The 20,220-nt window shown below is 47.8% G+C and overlaps 1 protein-coding gene across 2 annotated transcripts in view; it reads left to right on the forward strand.

Moving 5' to 3' along the window:
- Positions 1-20,220, forward strand: part of IFT43 (intraflagellar transport 43) — a 58,873-nt gene that overhangs the window by 24,983 nt on the left and 13,670 nt on the right. For both annotated transcript variants that reach the window (XM_073349248.2, XM_073349249.2), the window contains 2 exons: positions 8,605-8,637; positions 9,237-9,283. In XM_073349248.2, coding sequence (XP_073205349.1) covers positions 8,605-8,637; positions 9,237-9,283 — 80 coding nt within the window. The remainder of the gene's footprint in view (positions 1-8,604; positions 8,638-9,236; positions 9,284-20,220) is intronic.

Consider the following 20,220-nt stretch of genomic DNA (forward strand, 5'->3'; position numbering starts at 1 on the left):
ACGCCGATTCTGGGCTCGGGAAACGAGCACAGACTGGTGGGACCCCATAGTGTTGCAGGTCTGGGACGATTCCCAGTGGCTGTGAAACTTTCACATGCGTAAGGGCACTTTCATGGAACTTTGTGACTTGCTTTCCCCTGCCCTGAAGCGCATGAATACCAAGATGAGAGCAGCCCTCACAGTTGAGAAGCGAGTGGCAATAGCCCTGTGGAAACTTGCAACACCAGACAGCTACCGGTCAGTTGGGAATCAATTTGGAGTGGGCAAATCTACTGTGGGGGCTGCTGTGGTGCAAGTAGCCCACGCAATCAAAGATCTGCTGATATCAAGGGTAGTGACCCTGGGAAATGTGCAGGTCATAGTGGATGGCTTTGCTGCAATGGGATTCCCTAACTGTGGTGGGGCCATAGACGGAACCCATATCCCTATCTTGGCACCGGAGCACCAAGCCTGGTGCATAAACCGCAAGGGGTACTTTACAATAGTGCTGCAAGCTCTGGTGGATCACAAGGGAAGTTTCACCAACATCAACGTGGGATGGCCGGGAAAGGTACATGACGCTCGCATCTTCAGGAACTCTGGTCTGTTTCAAAAGCTGCAGGAAGGGACTTTATTCCCAGACCAGAAAATAACTGTTAGGGATGTTGAAATGCCTATAGTTATCCTTGGGGACTCAGCCTACCCCTTATTGCCATGGCTCATGAAGCTGTACACAGGCAGCCTGGACAGTAGTCAGGAGCTGTTCAACTACAGGCTGAGCAAGTGCAGAATGGTGGTAGAATGTGCATTTGGACGTTTAAAGGCACGCTGGTGTAGTTTACTGACTCGCTTAGACCTCAGCGAAACCAATATTCCCACTGTTATTACTGCTTGCTGTGTGCTCCACAATATCTGTGAGAGTAAGGGGGAGACGTTTATGGCAGGGTGGGAGGTTGAGGCAAATTGCCTGGCTGCTGGTTACGCGCAGCCAGACACCAGGGCAGTTAGAAGAGCACAGGAGGGCGCGGTGCGCATCAGAGAAGCTTTGAAAACCAGTTTCATGACTGGCCAGGCTACGGTGTGAAAGTTCTGTTTGTTTCTCCTTGATGAAACCCCCTGCCCCTTGGTTCACTCTACTTCCCTGTAAGCTAACTAACCTCCCCTCCTCCCTTCGATCACCGCTTGCAGAGGCAATAAAGTCATTTTTGCTTCACATTCATGCATTCTTTATTCATTCATCACACAAATAGGGGGATGACTACCAAGGTAGCCCAGGAGGGGTGGTGGAGGAGGGAAGGAAAATGCCACACAGCACTTCAAAAGTTTACAACTTTAAAATTTATTGAATGCCAGCCTTCTGTTTTTTGGGCAATCCTCTGTGGTGGAGTGGCTGGTTGGCCGGAGGCACCCCCACCACGTTCTTGAGCGTCTGGGTGTGGAGGCTATGGAACTTGGGGAGGAGGGCGGTTGGTTACACAGGGGCTGTAGTGGCAGTCTGTGCTCCAGCTACCTTTGCTGCAGCTCAGCCATACACTGGAGCATACTGGTTTGATCCTCCAGCAGCCTCAGCATTGAATCCTGCCTCCTCTCATCACGCTGCCGCCACATTTGAGCTTCAGTCCTCTCTTCAGCCCACCAGTTACTCTCTTCAGCCCGCCACCTCTCCTCCTGGTCATTTTGTGCTTTCCTGCACTCTGACATTATTTGCCTCAACACATTCGTCTGTGCTCTGTCAGTGTGGGAGGACAGCATGAGCTCAGAGAACATATCATCACGAGTGTGTTTTTTTTTTCTTTCTAATCTTCACTAGCCTGGGGGAAGGAGAAGATCCTGTGATCATTGAAACACATGCAGCTGGTGGAGGAAAAAAAAAAGGGACAGCGGTATTTAAAAAGACACATTTTATAAAACAGTGGCTACACTCTTTCAGGGTAAATCTTGCTGTTAACATTACATACATAGCACATGTGCTTTCGTTACAAGGTAGCATTTTGCCTCCCCCCACCACGTGGCTACCCCCTCAACCCTTCCCCCCTCCCCGTGGCTAACAGCGGGGAACATTTCTGTTTAGCCACAGGCAAACAGCCCAGCAGGAACGGGCACCTCTGAGTGTCCCCCGAAGAAAAGCACCCTATTTCAACCAGGTGACCATGAATGATATCTCACTCTCCTGAGGATAACCCAGAGAGATAAAGAACGGATGTTGTTTGAACGCCAGCAAACATACACTGCAATGCTTTGTTGTACAATGATTCCCAAGTACGTGTTACTGGCTTGGAGTGGTAAAGTGTCCTACTATGGAGGACGCAATAAGGCTGCCCTCCCCAGAAACCTTTTGCAAAAGCTTTGGGAGTGCATCCAGGAGAGCCGCGAATGCCAGGGAAATTAATCCTTTCACATGCATGCTTTTAAACCATGTATAGTATTTTAAAAGGTACACTCACCGGAGGTCCCTTCTCCGCCTGCCCGGTCCAGGAGGCAGCCTTGGGTGGGTTTGGGGAGTACTGGCTCCAGATCCAGGGTGAGAAACAGTTCCTGGCTGTCGGGAAAACCGGTTTCTCCGCTTGCTTGCTGTGAGCTATCTACAACCTCATCATCATCATCTTCTTCGTCCCTAAAACCTGCTTCCGTGTTGCCTCCATCTCCATTGAAGGAGTCAAACAACATGGCTGGGGTAGTGGTGGCTGAACCCCCTAAAATGGCATGCAGCTCATCATAGAAGCGGCATGTTTGGGGCTCTGACCCGGAGTGGCCGTTCGCCCCTCTGGTTTTCTGGTAGGCTTGCCTCAGCTCCTTAAGTTTCACGTGGCACTGCTTCGGGTCCCTGTTATGGCCTCTGTCCTTCATGCCCTAGGAGATTTTGACAAAGGTTTTGGCATTTGAAAACTGGAACGGAGTTCTGATAGCACGGATTCCTCTCCCCATACAGCGATCAGATCCTGTACCTTCTGTTCAGTCCATGCTGGAGCTCTTTTGCGATTCTGGGACTCCATCATGGTCACCTCTGCTGATGAGCTCTGCATGGTCACCTGCAGCTTGCCACGCTGGCCAAACAGGAAATGAGATTCAAAAGTTCACGGGCCTTTTCCTGTCTACCTGGCCAGTGCATCTGAGTTGAGAGTGCTGTCCAGAGCGGTCACAATGGAGCACTCTGGGATAGCTCCCGGAGGCCAATACCATCGAATTGTGTCCACAGTACCCCAAATTCGAGCCGGGAACGTCGATTTAAGCGCTAATCCACTTGTCAGGGGTGGAGTAAGGAAATCGATTTTAAGAGCCCTTTAAGTCGAAATAAAGGGCTTCATCGTGTGGATGGGTGCAGGTTTACATCGATTTAACGCTGCTAAATTCGACCTAAAGTCCTAGCGTAGACCAGGGCATAGTGGCATGTGGGGCTTCTAGATCTATCATCACCCTAAGACATGTCACAGGCTTTTTGTAAGCAAACAATGAGAGTAAGCAAGAGCACAAACAGGAGCCTCAAGGTAAGAGAGATGCGTATCCTCTCCAGACAGGTTATGCTGTGTTTGATTTTGCATATGCTCTCTGTCACTCTGTCTCCATCCACCCTTCAGTAAGCACCAGTGTACTTCTTCTTCTGTTGTTCCATGAGCCCTCTGCCTAGAGTTTCACCTTGAGCCTGACAGGGAATGTTATTGCAGATGTGGCCAGCAGGGGGCAAACTTTACACGGGAATAGGCACACCTTCCAGTGCAGCTTGAGTCTTGCCAGTGGCGTAGAGCCTGCCAGCATTTTGACAGGGCTGGCTCACTTGTTCAGATCTCCTTGGAGTGCTATAGACTATAGAGCATATGTGCAGGTAGCAGCTGAGTGCAGCATAAAGATGTGACATGAGTGGGGAGCAGTCTGGGGAGGGTTGTTTGCCGGGTCCCCAGTGGAGGAAGGGTTGGTCACCAGATATCTTGTTGCATAGGTGCTGTGATTTCCCTGCCCAGAAAGTGCTGTCCTATGGGGATGAGCGGAAGGGTCTGTGCTCTCAGTGCAGGAGGGGAGAAGGCAGAATTGATTTTTTCCAACAAAAGTGCCTCTGAGCATCAGCCTTTCAGTGTAACTTCTGCTCTTACCCGCCTTCACAGCTATGTGCTTGAGACCCACAGAGGTTATAGCATAGGGGCAGTTTTGCCCCAGAGTGGAATGTTGATGTCTCTTCATCCCTGCTGCTAGCCGTTAGTGCTGGTTTCATGTTTAAGTGATGGGAGGACAGATCTATTGGACATTGAGGCAGCTGGGGCTCTGACACTGCACACAGCCCAAGCCTTGCAAAATAACCCAGGCAAACAAATCTGCCCAGGCCCAAGCTCTGCCTGCCCACTCTTTCCTGTAAAGCTAGTGGAAACTTCCAACAAACCATATTTTACTTGCCCATCAACTATGTACCCTGTCCACCTGCCCCCAATCATCCCCAGCAGCCCTTGCCATCAATTTCAGATGCGTTCTTTTCTGAACAATGCCTTAGTATACCTGACGGGTCACCGTAATCGCTTCCTTTATTCTTACCTGGCTACCCCACCCTCCTGCCTCCCCATACTAGGGTTGCAATGTGTTCCTATGGTCCCTGTGTGCTGAGAGGTTGCAGGCTGACCTCTGGTGCTCAGCTGTAACTCAGGGACATGCTGTTCTGTGGCACAGAAGTGTAACGAGGGCCCTCCATGAGCTGTGGACATTAAAAGATTTCAAGGACATTTTCCCCCCATTCATCCCAGTTATGTCCCCTGCTAAAATAGGTTAACGGTGTCTAATTAACCACTGAACATTGTCATGCTGCATAAAGATAGCATCCTTGCTGTTCTCTGAGCCCTGCTACTTTATCTCCATTTATATCTCCATGGTATTCCATTAAATGAGAGAGAAATAGTTTAACAGAGATGATGTCTACATTAGAACTGCCTTTCACCCTTCAGCACATAACTTGTAAGAGGCTCCACAGCAACTTGGACACATTTCCGTGGGGGTTGAGAGTCACCCCCTCACCCAATGCCTTGGGGACAGAGGGGTTCTTGCCAGTGGTATAGAATGGCTTGGGACGAGATATTTACTGAATAGGAGCAGATTTCTCTCCCTTTCCACAGCAGGTGGATGGGACGGGGTAGATGGGATGCAGGAGTGTGTAACAAGGGGATCTTGGAACTGTAATGCAGCCCTGCCTCTACTTTCTCTTCCATCAACTCCCCTGAAACTAAGGATAGGGATAGACAGCAGTTCCGAGCTGGAGAGAATATTCCAGGGATATTGAGTGAATGTGGGAGTAGTAGCAGCTCTTACTGTGAAGGAGTTTGAGCTGAGCTGGCCAAATGACTAGGTCAGCCCATGCCCTGGTGTCCCTGGGAAGGAATTTGTTTGATCAGGAAAAGTTAGAGGGGGAGAGGATGAAGATGCGGGTGCCCAGGTGCCACAGCATTGAGCAATGTCTAAATTTACCTAGCTGGATAACTAGAAATAGCTGGCTGAGCAGGAGGTCTCTTTCATGGCAGCTGGTGATTTGTGGTGTTTTGATACTCCTGAATGACACCTAGTTCTGTCTAAATGTTGCCTCACTTGCATTGTTCTGAGTGTCTTTATCTGAATGGGTGAATCGATGGTTACCAGTTCTGTATGTGTTTAATGCCCTCCTTGTGCCATGCTTGTTGCTGGAGTGAGGGGAGCTGGTAAGTGCAGATTTCTCAGTGCAGGAAGCTGCTGGGAATGTAAGATTTAAATGCATTGGAAACTTCCCCAAACATGGTTGGCATGCTTAAACCCAAAGCTTGTCACTTCTCTGCCTTAGCTCATCCATGGAAGGCTGTATTCTTGTGGTTGATAAGGAGGATGTTGTGCACCCAGAGCATTAGCATCACCCAGAAGGATGAAATGCTTGTCCCAGCTTGATGCAACTGGCATTGAGGCAGAGCCTGTTTTCAGGAGGGGGCACTCCACAGCACCAAAAACAGAAAGATCAAATGCAAATTGCATATGTGGCTTCCAATGGCAGCTGGAGAGGTAAAAGACAAACAAGGATAGTTTCCCTGTGTTTGCTAAGTCTCTAATGTCATCCTCTGACAAGGACCCTTGACCTGGCAACATGCTTCCCCTACTGCTCCACCAGAGCCTGTGATTTTTTACCTCTCTTGCCACAGTGGAAGGCTTGTCTTTTCTCTCAGGCTTTTCCTGAGGTGGCAAATGTGGGTTATGTATTTGGGTAGGTCCAGTTTTGTTGTTGCTTTTATTATTATTTATGTGTATCACATTAGCACCCAGAGGACCCATTGTGTGGGCACTGTACAAACATCCCCTGTCCCATAGACTGTCAATGCTTTGGGGCAGAGGCTGATTTTGTGTTGCCTGTTTATATAGTGCCTAGCCTGATGGGGCCGTAATTTCTGAATGCAGTCACCAGGGGCTATCACAGTACAAAGAATAAATAATAATGGTGCCTCGTCTCTTTCTTCTGTCAGTGTAGCAAGAGACGGTTGTGATGGGCACATTTTATAGAACTTCAAAAATGCCCTTAGATCCATTCCGAGCTCCTTCTCCCTTCTTCTATGCGAGGAGGTGGTCTAATCTTGTGCATTTTCACCCACTTAGTTTTCTTGTAGCCCTAAACCCTTGTTTGGAAACCACACTGTTATCCTGGATATATTTTTTTTTTAAACTGGCACCTGATGCTTTCTGTATTTAGCCCTATAAGTCCCTCTCTACAAACTGTTTGTGTGCTTCTCCTGGCAGCTGCAAGGTGGAAGGGTTTGTGGTGATTCAGTGATGTGATAAGAGGTTAAATGAGTTAGGTATGTGCTGAGTGGCTTAGGGGACAGAATAGCTGTGTAGAAGGATCTGAAGAGTGTAAACCCCAAGGCCATGAAATGGCTGTAACCAGGAGTAATGGGATGAAGCTAAGGAAAGTTTAGAATGAATATCCACAAAATTTTCCTGCTGTCTGAGGCTGTGGTATTGTCTCCCACAAGCAAGAGATAGAAAAGACTCTTGCTTGGGATGTTTAATCCTCCAGTGGGCAAAGCCCTGGAAGATAGCCTGGAGGGAGCAGTCCTGCCTAGCCAGAGGAGATGGATAAAAATGGGACATAATTCACCTCTACCTTCTCAGATTCTTCCCTTTGAATTCAGATCCTCTAGTCTGAGCTGCTGATGGGCCCTCTGGGCTGATTCCTTGCTCTTTTTGTCTTAGCAGGGGGATGGTTGTATGTATTGGTGCACTGTCCATCTCCATCCCTCTCCCTGTAGGCAGTCACCTGCTCACCAAGAGGGCTGTCCTCTAAATGCTACAATGCCATTGCATTGAATGGCTGCCCTTCAGGCTTGCTGCACAGAAGGGACTTGGTAAAGTTCAAGTCTTACTTAAGTTGCTGCAACTCTGGTCACATCAATGGAATTGCACCTACTTGCTTTGGGCCCAAAGTCTCCAATTCAGCGGCAGTTCTCGCTAATGTTTCTCCAAGTGAAAGCTCCAGCAATGGCAGTGGGGCAGCCCCTCTTCCTCTCTGTCTCTCTGACAGTAACCTTCTCTTGGCTTCCTCTTCTCAGAGATGGGAAGTCTGTGTCCCCTGCTCCTGGCCCTCACAGGGGCAGGTTAGGTACTCAGGGCTAGAGGAGGCTCAGGACCTGTTAGAATGGAGAGCTGGGTGGATGAAGGGAGAAGCCTTTCCCATCTCACTGACCTACTTCGATGGGGAAAGTGCGAGGGAATGGAAGTGACCATTGCTTCGTGGTGCTTCTTGGAAGGGGGTGTGTGGGAGAGGAAAGCTCCGTGTATTCCTTGTCACAGTGCCCTGAGCGCAGGAAGAGGGGAGAATATTTATTCCCAGCGCACAGAGTTAAAACTTCATTCTGCAAAATGGCCAAAGCAATCAGCGAGTGATGGAGTATCTGCTAAAAAGAAACCTGGCATTTAATTAACTTCTCAAAGTGCTGGTTCAGCAACCTCCATGTTTTACATTTTGAATATTGAACAAGCATCCCTAATCGGAACTGAATTACTTCTGGGCTTGCTGGGGTGGAGAGCAAGAGAGCTGCCATTTGCCTGCGCCTCCCTGCCCCCCCCCCCCCCACGTTATTATTATGAACTCCTGTTAACTCAGCCGGATCGGCCCTGATTTGCTGCAGCGACAGCATTTCTGACCGGAACTTGCCAGGGCCTGGGTGGGGCCCCTGGCCTAGAAAGGCAACTAAACAATATTTGTCTATGGCGGAGGACAGGAGGAACCTATTGGTCTCTCAGGGATGGAACTAGCATGCTGGAACTAGCATGACTTATTTTTCTCCAGTCCCTCGTGTACTGGCCTTTGCCCTTGAGTAGGGGAAGCTTTGCCTGCAGCTCATGGGCAGTGGGAACAAAAGAACTGAGGAGAAACTCAAAGAACAGTGAGTGTTCTTGCTAGTGTTTTGCCAAGCTGCCTCTCTGGACCAAATTAGCTCTAGTTTAACTGTGTGTGCAGTTGGCCAGCACCCATCTGCATGCACTTTTCAAAGGTGGGGCCTGTTGTATTGTGCATGAAGTGACTTGTGTCACCAGGGATGTGTGGAGGCTGCTTTGCAGAATAAGAACAATGTGTTGAAAGATGTGTGTCTGTCTCACCCTATAGCCCTTTTTCAGCATGGACCTCTTGTCTTACAGATCAGGACGGAAAACTGCAGAAGAAGTAGAAGAGTAAGTTTTCCTTGTTGCTAATGAAAGACTTGATTCTCTTCTGTTATGGGACCCTAATTCCCTGTGGGAGTGTTGTATAGTATGGGCATGTGAATACGGGCACTGGATTTTGGATCTTGCCATACTCAGGGTCAGGGATTTGAAGCCTTGCCTGAAGGCACGTGATGTGCCCATTGTCCTGAGGGAGGGGACTGGTAATCCAACTCCTTGTTTCCCTAGAGCCAGCACATGTAGTTGCTCTGTCTACAAAAAAGACAAGAATTTGGGTGGGGAAAAAAAGATCTCTTTTCCCAGCTGCCCTGGCCCCTGAAACCTCAGGTCCTGCTGTCCACAGAATCCAAGGATTACACTTTGTGTTCTGAAGAGTTCTTCCAGGTGGATGCAGAATGAAGCCTTGTGAGAGCCAAGCAGTGGAAGGTTTGGGAGAGGAGCTGAACTAGACAATGTGTATGCTCTTCCCAAGTGTTCTGCAGCATGGGAAAACTGGGGAACTCCTGCCTTAGATTCTGGTGGGGACTGCAGCCCCCAGGCGGAGAGAGGGGACATGAGAATAAACACTTCTGTCTTTGAAATTATTTTCATATTGTGCTTTGTTGTAGTCATCGCCTCCGGCAGCAGAGCCTGGAGGGATCAGACGATGGAGGAGGTAATCTTCCTAACTGCTAGAAAAAAAATGTCCTGTGCTCTCTAGGGTTCTCCAGAAGCATGGGCAGAATTATCCTGGAAGAAGCAACAGGAGAGTGTATCACATTTGAGAGAGATGCTGGGGTAAAGGTCTCCTTGACTGCAGAGCTGGAGAAGGTGTGATGGAGATCAGTAGAGAGAGTACTCTAGGGAAAGAGGACCAGGGAGGTTACCCATGGACTTAGCTTTGGTCTTGTGTAATGTAGAAATGATCAAATACTTTTGGTAAGATGGAGAGATCCTAGAACGAATTTGTGTCTGTCTACATAGGGAGGGAGGCTGGAAAGCCAGTAGATGGTCAGGAAAAGGCGAAAGAATCACAAGTGGTTCCCCCATTTCAAATGGTGATAAACTCCACTGCCAAATCCTTCCTGGGTCTCCTATTTACACACACCCTCTTGTGCCCATTCAGGACTAGCACTTCTGACACCCTCCTGTGTGCCCCATACCTTGCTCGCCTCATCTGTCAAGTCTCCTACCTCTCTCCATGACCATATTAATGAAGACTTCATGGAATTCTTTTACAAAAATCTCATCACCCTTATATGGGAGTGTGTGTATATGTGGGCTGAGCACATGCACCAATGAATTACACCTTTCCAGCAGTGTACTGGCTGCTGTGAGGTACCCCAGATTTTTGGGCAGGCTCTAGCTCTGCTGGGCCTTGTAGTTACTGTAGCCTGTTCCTCCAGCACTGGGCAATTGTGTTATCAGCCAAGATAAATAGCTGTGAAAATCCACAAGGTAGAGTCCTTGACAGACATTAACCCGATATACCAAGAGGCCTGGCAGCACAGACACTCACCCACGGTTCCTAGGAGCTATATCAAACTTCCAGTGGCAGAACTTTTTTACACTGTTTAATTAACCTGTAAAACTGAGGGCCACAAAATATCACTGAGTCAGAGTTTAGCAGGATTCACTAAGGGATCAGTGTCATAGCCCTCATCACCAGACTAGCACCTCCTCCTGGTTGTGCTAGGAATTAGCTTGAGGCAGACGCTCACATCTGCGATCTGTACACCAGCTCTCTGTCTCTGCTCCCACCTACAGTTCCTCACTCAACTCCCAGAACCACAGCGTCTTCTTCTCGACTCAGCCCTCTGGCTAGGTTGTCATCTGTGTTTTGCCCCTTCTGCGGGGGGTGGGGGGTATCATCCAACAGTCCTGCCCCTTCCCCAGTGGCAAGCGGGGGAACCCGGGCCCTCCCGCTACTCCAGGCCCCAACCCAGGGACCCTGTAAATAGCAGCCTTCTACTGCTCCTCTGTAACCTCTGTCATGGCTGCTCTGTATCCCTGGGACACTTCCCCATGGTCCCAGCACCTTCTTTGCCCTCACCTCAGGGCCCTCAGCTGCTCAGTTCCAGGAGCCAGCCACTGCTCTGACCAAGGTGTTTGCAGTTCTCTCAGCCCTCGGGAACACAGTCCTTACTCCCTGGGCTCCCAGCAGCAACTGACCTTGCTCTGTCTTCCCTGTGCTCTCTTTTTTTAATATGGGCCTGTGGGGCCCTGATTGGCTGTTTCCAACACAGCCTCCCCTGGGCTCTATTAACCCCTTCTTTGCCCGTATGGGGCAGACACCCCATCACAATCAGACTTTTAGATGAGTAATGAGAATATTCACAGTTACATTAGACAAGATAAAAATATAAGGCTTATTCAGATCTTTCCGGGAGATGATACATTGCATATGTGGCTACCAAGCCTGGCACCTTTTAAGCCCAAGTAGCTACCTCCAGAATAGTCTTAGCTTTCCCCCTGGAAGACTTCCTGAGCTTTCTGAGTTTGTGTATCACTGAGGCTGAACATATGAGCTCCCCATGGGTTCAAATACCTGAGATCCCTCATGTTACACGCTTGCCTCTGAGTATTTGATGTTTCTTTGCAGACAGCAGAAACCTCTTTGGCCAAAAGTTTGCACCATGTGGCATCTGGTACTCAGACACCATGTGTGGTAGATAGACTGTGATCTGGAGATAAGTCAAATCACAATATAGTGCATTTGTTTATCCGAAGCCAAACTGCAACTGACAGTCATTTTTGTCATTTGGAAGCCAGCATCCAAGACTGTGTGCATGAGTAAAAGTGAGAAAGAAAGGAAAGATCACAATATTCTGGCTAAGATTCCAACCCATACAGGTGTCTAGTAGAACAATATATGATGGAGTGGGTGGGGCTACTTTAAACTGTGCACTGAAAACCTCTGAATTATCAATGTCCCAGTATTTCTCCATCACTTTCCTACAGTCCTCCTTACAGAAGGAGATAAAGCATGGAACCTATATGTGAGAGGGCTTAGGGATCAGAGTCTCTCTGAGATCTCAGCAATTCCAGGGAAGGAAAGTGGATGATTAAAAACAAAATCCCACCCAAGGAAAATGACTATGTTGAATAAACAGTCCAGGAAAAATAAATAATACACAGTGTGAAAGTATGGAGCAGCACAGGCAGGGCCGGCTCCAGCTTTTTTGTCGCCCCAAGCGGCAAAGACAAAAAAAAAAAAAAAAAAAAAAGAAGCGGGGCCTGCTGCCGAATTGCTTCTGAAGAGGGAGTGAAGAACCCACCGCTGAAAACGCAGATGAGTTGCCCCAGTCACAGACAGAGTGCTGCCCCTTTCTATTGGCCACCCCAGGCACCTGCTTCCTTCGCTGGTGCCTGGAACCAGCCCTGAGCACAGGTATCTAATATAGCCATGGACTGAATTGAGTTACTGCCCCAGACACATTGGGATACCTAATACAAACCTATACTTTGGCTTGTGACATTCAATACGGCATTATGGCTGGGACTTTAAACACCCAAAAGTCAAAACATTGGCTTATGTTCCCTAAGGAATGTGCCGTGGTCTTTTTATGTGGCATATGGTGTTGGCTTGTTATACCTTTAATGTGAATAGCTAGGGTTGCCTATTAATGGTTGCTGTCAAACCATATATTTGAATCTTTTGTCTTTAATGCATTAGAAATCTTAACCATAAGGTTGCATTAACATTATTTATCTCCTGTGCCACCTTTTCACTAAAATAAAAAACTGCAGACTTAGAAAAAGAACACTGTGTGTTCAACAACAGTTTTGATGTCCAGGGACATTTTACTACTTATTTATACTGCAGTTATGCCCAGAGACCCCTGTCAGGATCATGGTCCCATTTCACTGGATGCCATAAACACACAGTCCCTGCCACAAAGAACCTCCAATCTGGCCTGGCGGGGGGCGGGGAGAAGGTGATACAATCAAATAGAAACATTTTGTACATGTAATTATATTGATGAAATAAATATGGACTTCCCCAACTGCCATTCCACCTAACTATGTAATGTTGGGAGATTTCTTATAGCTGTCATGGCTGAGTTGGATTCTTGAGGAGAGGTTTGAAGTAGAAGATAATAGCTTCACAGATTAGTTCAGGGTGGGCATACCATGTGTAAAGGGCTGAGTGGAAGGAGGCCAGAGACAGTTGTGGAAGGAGATGGACTGAATGGACATTTCCAGCTTCAGTGATTCTTTAGAGTTACATAAAGAAATCCACAGCACAAGTCACACAGACAGTGCAGTAGAAAAGAGTGAAACGTTTCCAGGAGAGAGCGCTTGTGGAAGACAGGGAAGGGTCAGACATTGCAGCTCTGATGCTCTGTTTTGGGGTATATACAGAACCGTGCTAACAATTCATTTTCTCTAAACTGTATTTCTCCAGCCATTTTTCCAGGTCTCTCTTCCTCACTGAGAACTAGTCCAGGACAAGTGAGACATGTTAAAAAGGAGCCATTTTTTGTGGCGTTGGAGAGCCAAAAAGTGTATCTGACAAAAAGCATCATTTTCCCACTCTAACTCCAAATTGGGGGAACTTTTCAAAAAAGTTAGTCACCTGAAAATAGTGGCAGTAACTCCCCAGCTGTAACTAGTGTCTCTGTGTACCAATGTTGGGGTTAAAGCAGTATTTCTCAGACGGGTCCCTGGGATCTCCCTGACACAGTTTAGGAAGGAAGCAAGCCGATCCCTGTTATCAAAAATGTTGAGAAACACTGTTCTAAAGCACACACTGTTGAACTATCTGAGCTCTTGTGCAATGCTCTGATGCACAGCCCACACTGGCATATACACATATTTGTACATAAAATGTGGTCTCTGTAAACAGGTACTGCTCCTTTGCTGGGTTGCAGAGTGTCTGCCTGAGCCCTTGCTTGTGGGGCTCTGGTAGGAGAGCTCTGCCTCTCTGCACAATGGGAAACCTGTTTTAACAGGATTTAATACATTGACAACCTGAGGAATAATAAACCTTCACGAGCAACAAAAAAGTGTTTAATTCCTAAAGGACAGGCCTACTTGAGCCACTTTTGGCCAGGGGCAATTGGGGGCTTAATACTGTGTGTGTAGCAATCTGGGTGATCTGAGAGAGAGGAGTTTAAGGGTAATTGCTCAATTTTCTGTCCATGTCAACAGGGAAAATGGGCAGAAGTGGTTGAGCTCAGCTCAGCAGTGATGCTGGATGAGATGTGAGGCTGTCAGTGGAATTAGAAAAGAGCTATCTGCAGAGCCCTGTCTTGTAAACGCCGGCTGCTCTGTGCTGAGGCTACGCAAGGGAGGAAAGGGTTATTACAAATAAATTCACAACGAAAGGGGCCCCTTCCCTTGTGCACCCCTCCCCTGCGGGACTGGCACAGGCTCTATTTTTATCCTGCCTGGTATTTCACTTGTTCACTTGACTTTTTCCAACCAATGCAGCATCTGTCTGACGGATGCAGCAATCAAGTGGCCATCTCCTGGATTGGGCAGCTTTTGAGTACTGAATGCCCCTGCCTTTCCCTTCAGAGATGGCACCTCCCTCAACCGGTGAACCTCTTCAGCTGAGAGTCCCCTCTTTGTGCCTTCCCTGCCATGCCCCCTTCTGCAATGTCTTCCCAGAAATGTCCCCTCAGCCCCACTTCACCCCTTGGAATTCCCTTCTGCTCTTCAGCTCCTCATCCAGTGATGCAGCTGCAGCTCATTGGCTGAGACTGCTGTCTCTATCCCCCTGGCCATGGCTCCCCCACACATGCTGCTCCCCCACTTCAGTAATGCCCACTCTGGTAGCTCTGCTCCCCAGGAGGAGCGCAGCAGGGCCATTGCTGGAGGAAGGGGACAATGTATGTGGTTTTGAATGTGGGAAAAGGTGGTATATGATTTTGGAGCAGGTAGTGTGTGTGAACAAGGAAGCTGATTGAAATGAAGGGCTGACTGCTGCAAAGACAACCCCACACTGACCTGCAGGAGAAGCTGCCAAAGTGACACCCATTTTCCCCCCTCCTGGAAGCTTCCACCTAGGAAGTGATGCTAACTATGAGACTTCTATATAAAGTGTTAAGCCTTTACAAGGGCTTCTTACCCTTCTGGTGTGTGCGGGCAGCTCTTCTTCATTAGAATAGGAGGGGAGAACATTAAAAGATGAAAAGAAGGAAGGCCCATGGTCACTGAGTCTGGAGAGCTGGGTATCTGTCTATCTTGTGGTAGCTACCTAGAGCCAGGACTTCACAGCAATACAGTAGTAACCTCTTCTCATGAGCAGCCTCTGAATAAAAGGAATACTGAATAAAACGCCTGGTCTACAAGTGGCTTAGAGCAAAGCTGGGACCACAGTGCAAGCCAAGTTATCCAGTGCAAGCCAAGTTGCCCAGCAATCATTAGTGATAAAGTATCCTAGTTGTCTTCTTGGCTAGTTAATCTGTGTGGGGAAGGCAAGGAGATGGTAGGTTCCCATGTGATGTAAGTTCCAGGGAGATTTTGGTGGTGAAGAAGGTTGCAATGGCTGAACATAGGTCAGAGTGGCTGAGCAAGGGGGAAACTGAAAGATGTGGGGAGAAAGACCAGGGAAAGGGAGGAGGTAGAGGAGGAGAGATGTGGAGGGAGCTGTGTGGGGAGAACACTTGCCATTGGTGAAATGGAGAGAGGAGCAGAACTGTGCCTGGCATGTGAGGAGCTGAGTGAGTGGGCTGAATGGGGAGTGATGGTCTGGGGCAGAGGGTGATGATAATGCTTGTATGTTGGTCTGTCCCACTGTGACTTCATGTGTCCATGCACCTGCCAGTTGGATGGTTCTTGGAGGTGCAGGCATACAGCTCTGTAGGTGCACCTGAGTCTTGACCTGCTGCCCTTTGCTATTCAAACCCTGGACTTTTGTTTAAGAGGGACTCTGCATCAGGCCAAACTCTGTGTGGTGGTTTTGTGATGTAGATAAAAATCCGCCAGGGACTGGGGGAGTCCATTAGCATATGTGAGGCCAGTGATGGGCAGGCTCACAAATAGCTACTGGCTTCAGGCGGGCGATTGGTCAGGGCCAGCTTAACCTCACTTTGACAGCTGACATTACAACCTGGAGTTGCCTTGGTCTGGAGAAGTCTCTATCTTTTCAGTGGGAGTGGAAGGGGAGAGCAGAGTGTGTGTATCCCAAGGGATATGGTGAAAGCCCTGTTTTGAATAATTTAAAACTGGACAAGGCAGTGAATAATACAGCTGTTAGGGAACAATCCTGGCCTGTTTGGGGATTAACTTAATGGGTTCTGGAAAGTCTCTTCCATCTCTAAATTCTGTATTATGTTAGATACATAGTCATATTGGGTTTATGATTGCTGAGTCCATAAGTGTAGTTGACGGACTAGGTTTACCTAAAAGACCCGTTAAGAAAAAGCTCTTGAAAGCTGATTACAGAATTGAGACTCCATCATTTAAAACCGCTCGAGGCAAACTCCTTTGAACATTGCAGCAGTGGAGGGACAGAGAGAGAACTGCATAGCCCTTGATTGTAGCATCGTTCCCTCAGGACCCGTCCCCACTCCCCCCTCAGTTTCTCATCTGATATGAGAAAGCAGCAGTAAGACTCCTCATCTGTCTTATGAAAATCCGATTCGGAATGGCTCTGATCAAACCCAGCTGGCTGTCAGCAGTGGTGGCCTTGTGCGGAGGGAGGGAGGCTTCTGAAGAGTTTCTGGATGTGGAAATGTCACAGGTGCTGCCGATCAAAGAGGCATTTTTTTAATAAATATATATAAGAAAAAACAAAAAAACCTAAGGATTTAGCATAAAAGAAATGTATTTTGTCTTGTTTTTCCAGCGTAACATGAAGAGGATGAAATAGAATCAGATACGCTTGCTCCCAAACATACTTCCACAGGACTGCTCTGAGAAGCCACTTTCCCTGTCACATTAATGCTCTAAAGCAAAATCACTCATCTCTAGCATTATTGAGGAGGGTTTTGTATTTCTGAACTCCCCCCATCCCTCCCCCTGTGCCTCATGCCCTTCTAGGCTGTAGCCCTGCCAGTGCCTTAATACTTTTTAGAAGGGGAAAAAAATGAACGGGGATGTGGAGAGAAGCCTTTGAAAGGAGAAAAGTGGAAATCTCCAGGAACTGAAGCAGGCACAGAGTTCAGACAGGAGTGTCTGTAGGTTGGTAGCTGTATGATGATCATGGCTGAATGTTTCCTCCACAGAGAGAGATCTTTGGCAGTTTGAGCCTCCGAGATCAGTGCCCTGCTAATGCCAGCTGTACAGTAGCACAGTCTCCAGTAGCACAGTCTTAATCCTGGTCTCCAAGTTCCTGGTGCTTCTATTGCCAGTGACCAATCTGGTTGTCCAAAGGTCATAGGTGCATAGATTATAAGGTCAGAAGGGATCATTAGATCATCTTCTAGTCTGACCTCCTGTATAACACAGGCCATATAATTTCACTCAGCTCCCTCTGTATTATGTCCAGTAACTTGTCGGACAATGCCGTATTGCCCCCTATAACACAACATCATTGCAGCACTTCTATCCTCTCCCTCAACCATCCCAAGGAAGATGTTTGCAATGATGATTCCAAACTGGGAAGATACTGTATGTCAGCAGCAACACCGCACAAGGTGGCGGTTGCACTGGATTCCAGCCTGCCCGAGTCACACCATGGTGAGCATCTGGGAAAACAAATGCCACAACCTGGTTACAGTGGTAGGGACTGGTGCTGTTCTCCGGGGCTCTCCTGGCTCAAGAGCCTGAGTGGCCACTCCTTCTACTATCCAGCCCTTTGTCTAGTTGATAATCACTTTGTAGCTTGGAAGGCTAAGAAAAAACAAAACCATTTGCTCTTGTTCTCCACTAATATGGTTGTCTCTGTAAAGCTACTATTTGGCTTTTCAGTGTCAGGTTGCCACTGAGACCTTTCTATGACTTGGGGTTAGAAGGCCCCTTTATTATTGTGACTTTTCACAGCAGCTAGCCCATGTGGTACCACCATCATAGACTCTCACCATGGTTCTCAGAGAGATGGTCTCTTGTACTGTTTTTCCTTAGTTTCTTCTCTCAGCTTTCCAGGGCCACACCCCAACAGTCATGGTAGCTACCTGATTCTCTTCAGCCCTTTGCTTTCATCCTCCCCACTGGCGACAGGTATGGCTCCTGATCAGTCATCAGATTGACAGCAGGTCCGGTACGATCCTGTGGAATGCATTCCAGTCAAATGGAGTGGCCAGAGGTCCAGAGAGCTATTCTTTGCCCACTCTGCTTGCTTGCTTGCTGCTCTCACCTTCCAAGAGGCTTTGAGCTTGTGTTCAGTAGAAGCTGCCTCTGCTCCTTGTTCCTTGTGGTTTTTTTAAGCCTGTTGCTTTCCACTTTTCTTTTTCTTATTTTCCATTTTTTTCCATTTAGAGGGGGAAAAATATTTATCAGATTGAGATGCGCTAATTAAAGCCATTTTCTGGTATTTGGTTAATGGAGTGTTTGATGTCTCTCTGACAAGACCATGAAATGCACGGAGCGTCCACAGGGACGGAATTTGCTGAACACGGCGCTTTGTAAATGAGGGGACACAGTGTCGCAGCAGCTCATGAATATGAAACGCCCATGATGCTACCTCGGTGGACTTGGGAACACAGATGAATCCTGTCATGTGCTAAATGAGACCAATTTCTTTCACTTAACTTCATCTTCAATCAGACCTTCTTCCATTTGCCTGTTTAAAATTCCCCAAACGTGATGCAGAAGGTAAAAGCATTCAGTAAAATAAAGTTTTGCAGCAGCAGAGAAATTATAATTATCCCTGGTTTAAGTTGCATGCTCATAACATGTAAAATTAAGTTAGTTTCTGTCATTCTTTAAGTGAGGAGCCTGTAATTCTGTGCGTTGAGGATAAACAAACCTGTTTTGAAGGGGTCAGCTTGCCCCCAAAGCTGCCATACTCTGGGTAGTCTTCACTCTGTAGTCTCAGTCGCAGCAAAGGTGTGCATAGCATTGTGTGGTCACTGAAGATGCCTGCATTGCTGCTGTGCGGAGCTTGCATTCTGAACTGGCCACTGAAAATGTCACGTGACTAGGGGGAGAAAATCCTCATTAAGCATGAATTGCGAGATTTTTAGTGTGACTCTCAGCACTTGGAGTTGTGATTCCAGAGAGAATGGCTGTGCAGCTCTAGGGGGCCTACATTAAAAGGGGAGGGTTAGTGGCTGTAAAAGATGTAGTTTAACTGAATCAGTGTTGACACTGGACTGGCACCAAGGAGACAGGGCTTCCAATCCCAGCTCTGCCTGACCTGTCTGGCCTTGGGCAATCCACGTCTCCTCTCTGAATTTGTTTTTCCCCCATCCACTTTGTCTTGTCAATTTAGCCTGTAAACTCTTTGGAGCAGGGACTGCCTTACTGGGTGTTTGTACAGCACCTAGCACAGTGGGGCCTCGGTCTCATTTGGGGCCTCTAGGTGCTGCTGTAATACAAATAACAAGCTGGTGTGACTTGCATGTGGAGGAGGAAGGTGCAGCAGGAAAAGCAACGGCCAGGAGTGTGAAGGCTGTAAGGTAAAGTGGGTTCTTACCCCTCCTAGCAGTTGCTTTTCCTGCCTCTACCTCTCCGTCTATCTCCTCTGCAGATCAGTTACCTGTGTAAGAGGCAGAAAGGCAGATGGGCACAGGTACCCAGCCTGGACTACGGCCATCACTAGTGTCTCTTGTTTGTTATATCTTAAAAAGCACTCTCCCCTGCTAATCATTCAAGTACCCAGTCTGAGTAAGCATGTGTCCTCCTTCCCTTCCGAACTCCTACTTTCTTACACCAACTTGCCTCACCATAACTTAGATGCAATGATCTTTAGGGTCTGGATTGTTTCTTATTCTTTTGTGACCAGTGCCTAGCCCACTGCCAGCCCTGACCAGCCTGGGGTCTCTGATGCTCTTGTCATAGAGATAATAATACACTTTATTAGCTATTAACAAGACCTCTACATTTGGTCTAGGAAATTATAACTTAGCTGTTAACTATCACTTGGGGCTAGTGCCACAGTAGTTCTGGGTTTGATGAGCTTAGTTTGAATTGCCTCCAAGAGAGAGCTCCTGGCTCCTTGGGAAACTTAAAATCAGACTAGATGTAGGTGTGGAGAATAGACCACAGGAAACAGTTCTGTGTTGGCCAGCATGGGGCTCAAATATTTATTTTCCATCTCTGCCTTGTTTGATTCCTGGGCCCAGGCTGGCATGGTCTGAGGAAGAGGATGCCAAGGGAAAGTGCTTTATGTTACTATTTGATCCCCTTTAACCAAACTGGGGTCTGAAGAGGAGTCCCATCTAGGTTTCCTTAAGGTCACTCTGGGAGCATGGGGGGCCTTGAGTTGTTTTCTCTGACTTCCAGAAACCCATTTCTTCTGTTTTCTGTCTGTAAAACATTACCCAACGTATGCCTCTTCCACTCCTCTTCCTCTTTCTTCACTGATTTTACCAGAAGGAAAACTGGGTGTATTTTAACTGGGGAAGAATGAGTGCTCCTTTTAAGAGCAGGGTACAGTCGAACATTCTCCATGGTATCACAAAACTGATACCAGAGGAACTCTGGTGGAGGCTGTGGTTGAGGGCGGACCTGCATGAGTTACACTAAAGGGGCCCAGAGTCTAGTTGGGAGACCAAGTGC

This window comes from Lepidochelys kempii, chromosome 6 (assembly GCF_965140285.1).
Source record: "Lepidochelys kempii isolate rLepKem1 chromosome 6, rLepKem1.hap1, whole genome shotgun sequence".
Classification (NCBI taxonomy): Eukaryota; Metazoa; Chordata; order Testudines; family Cheloniidae; genus Lepidochelys; species Lepidochelys kempii.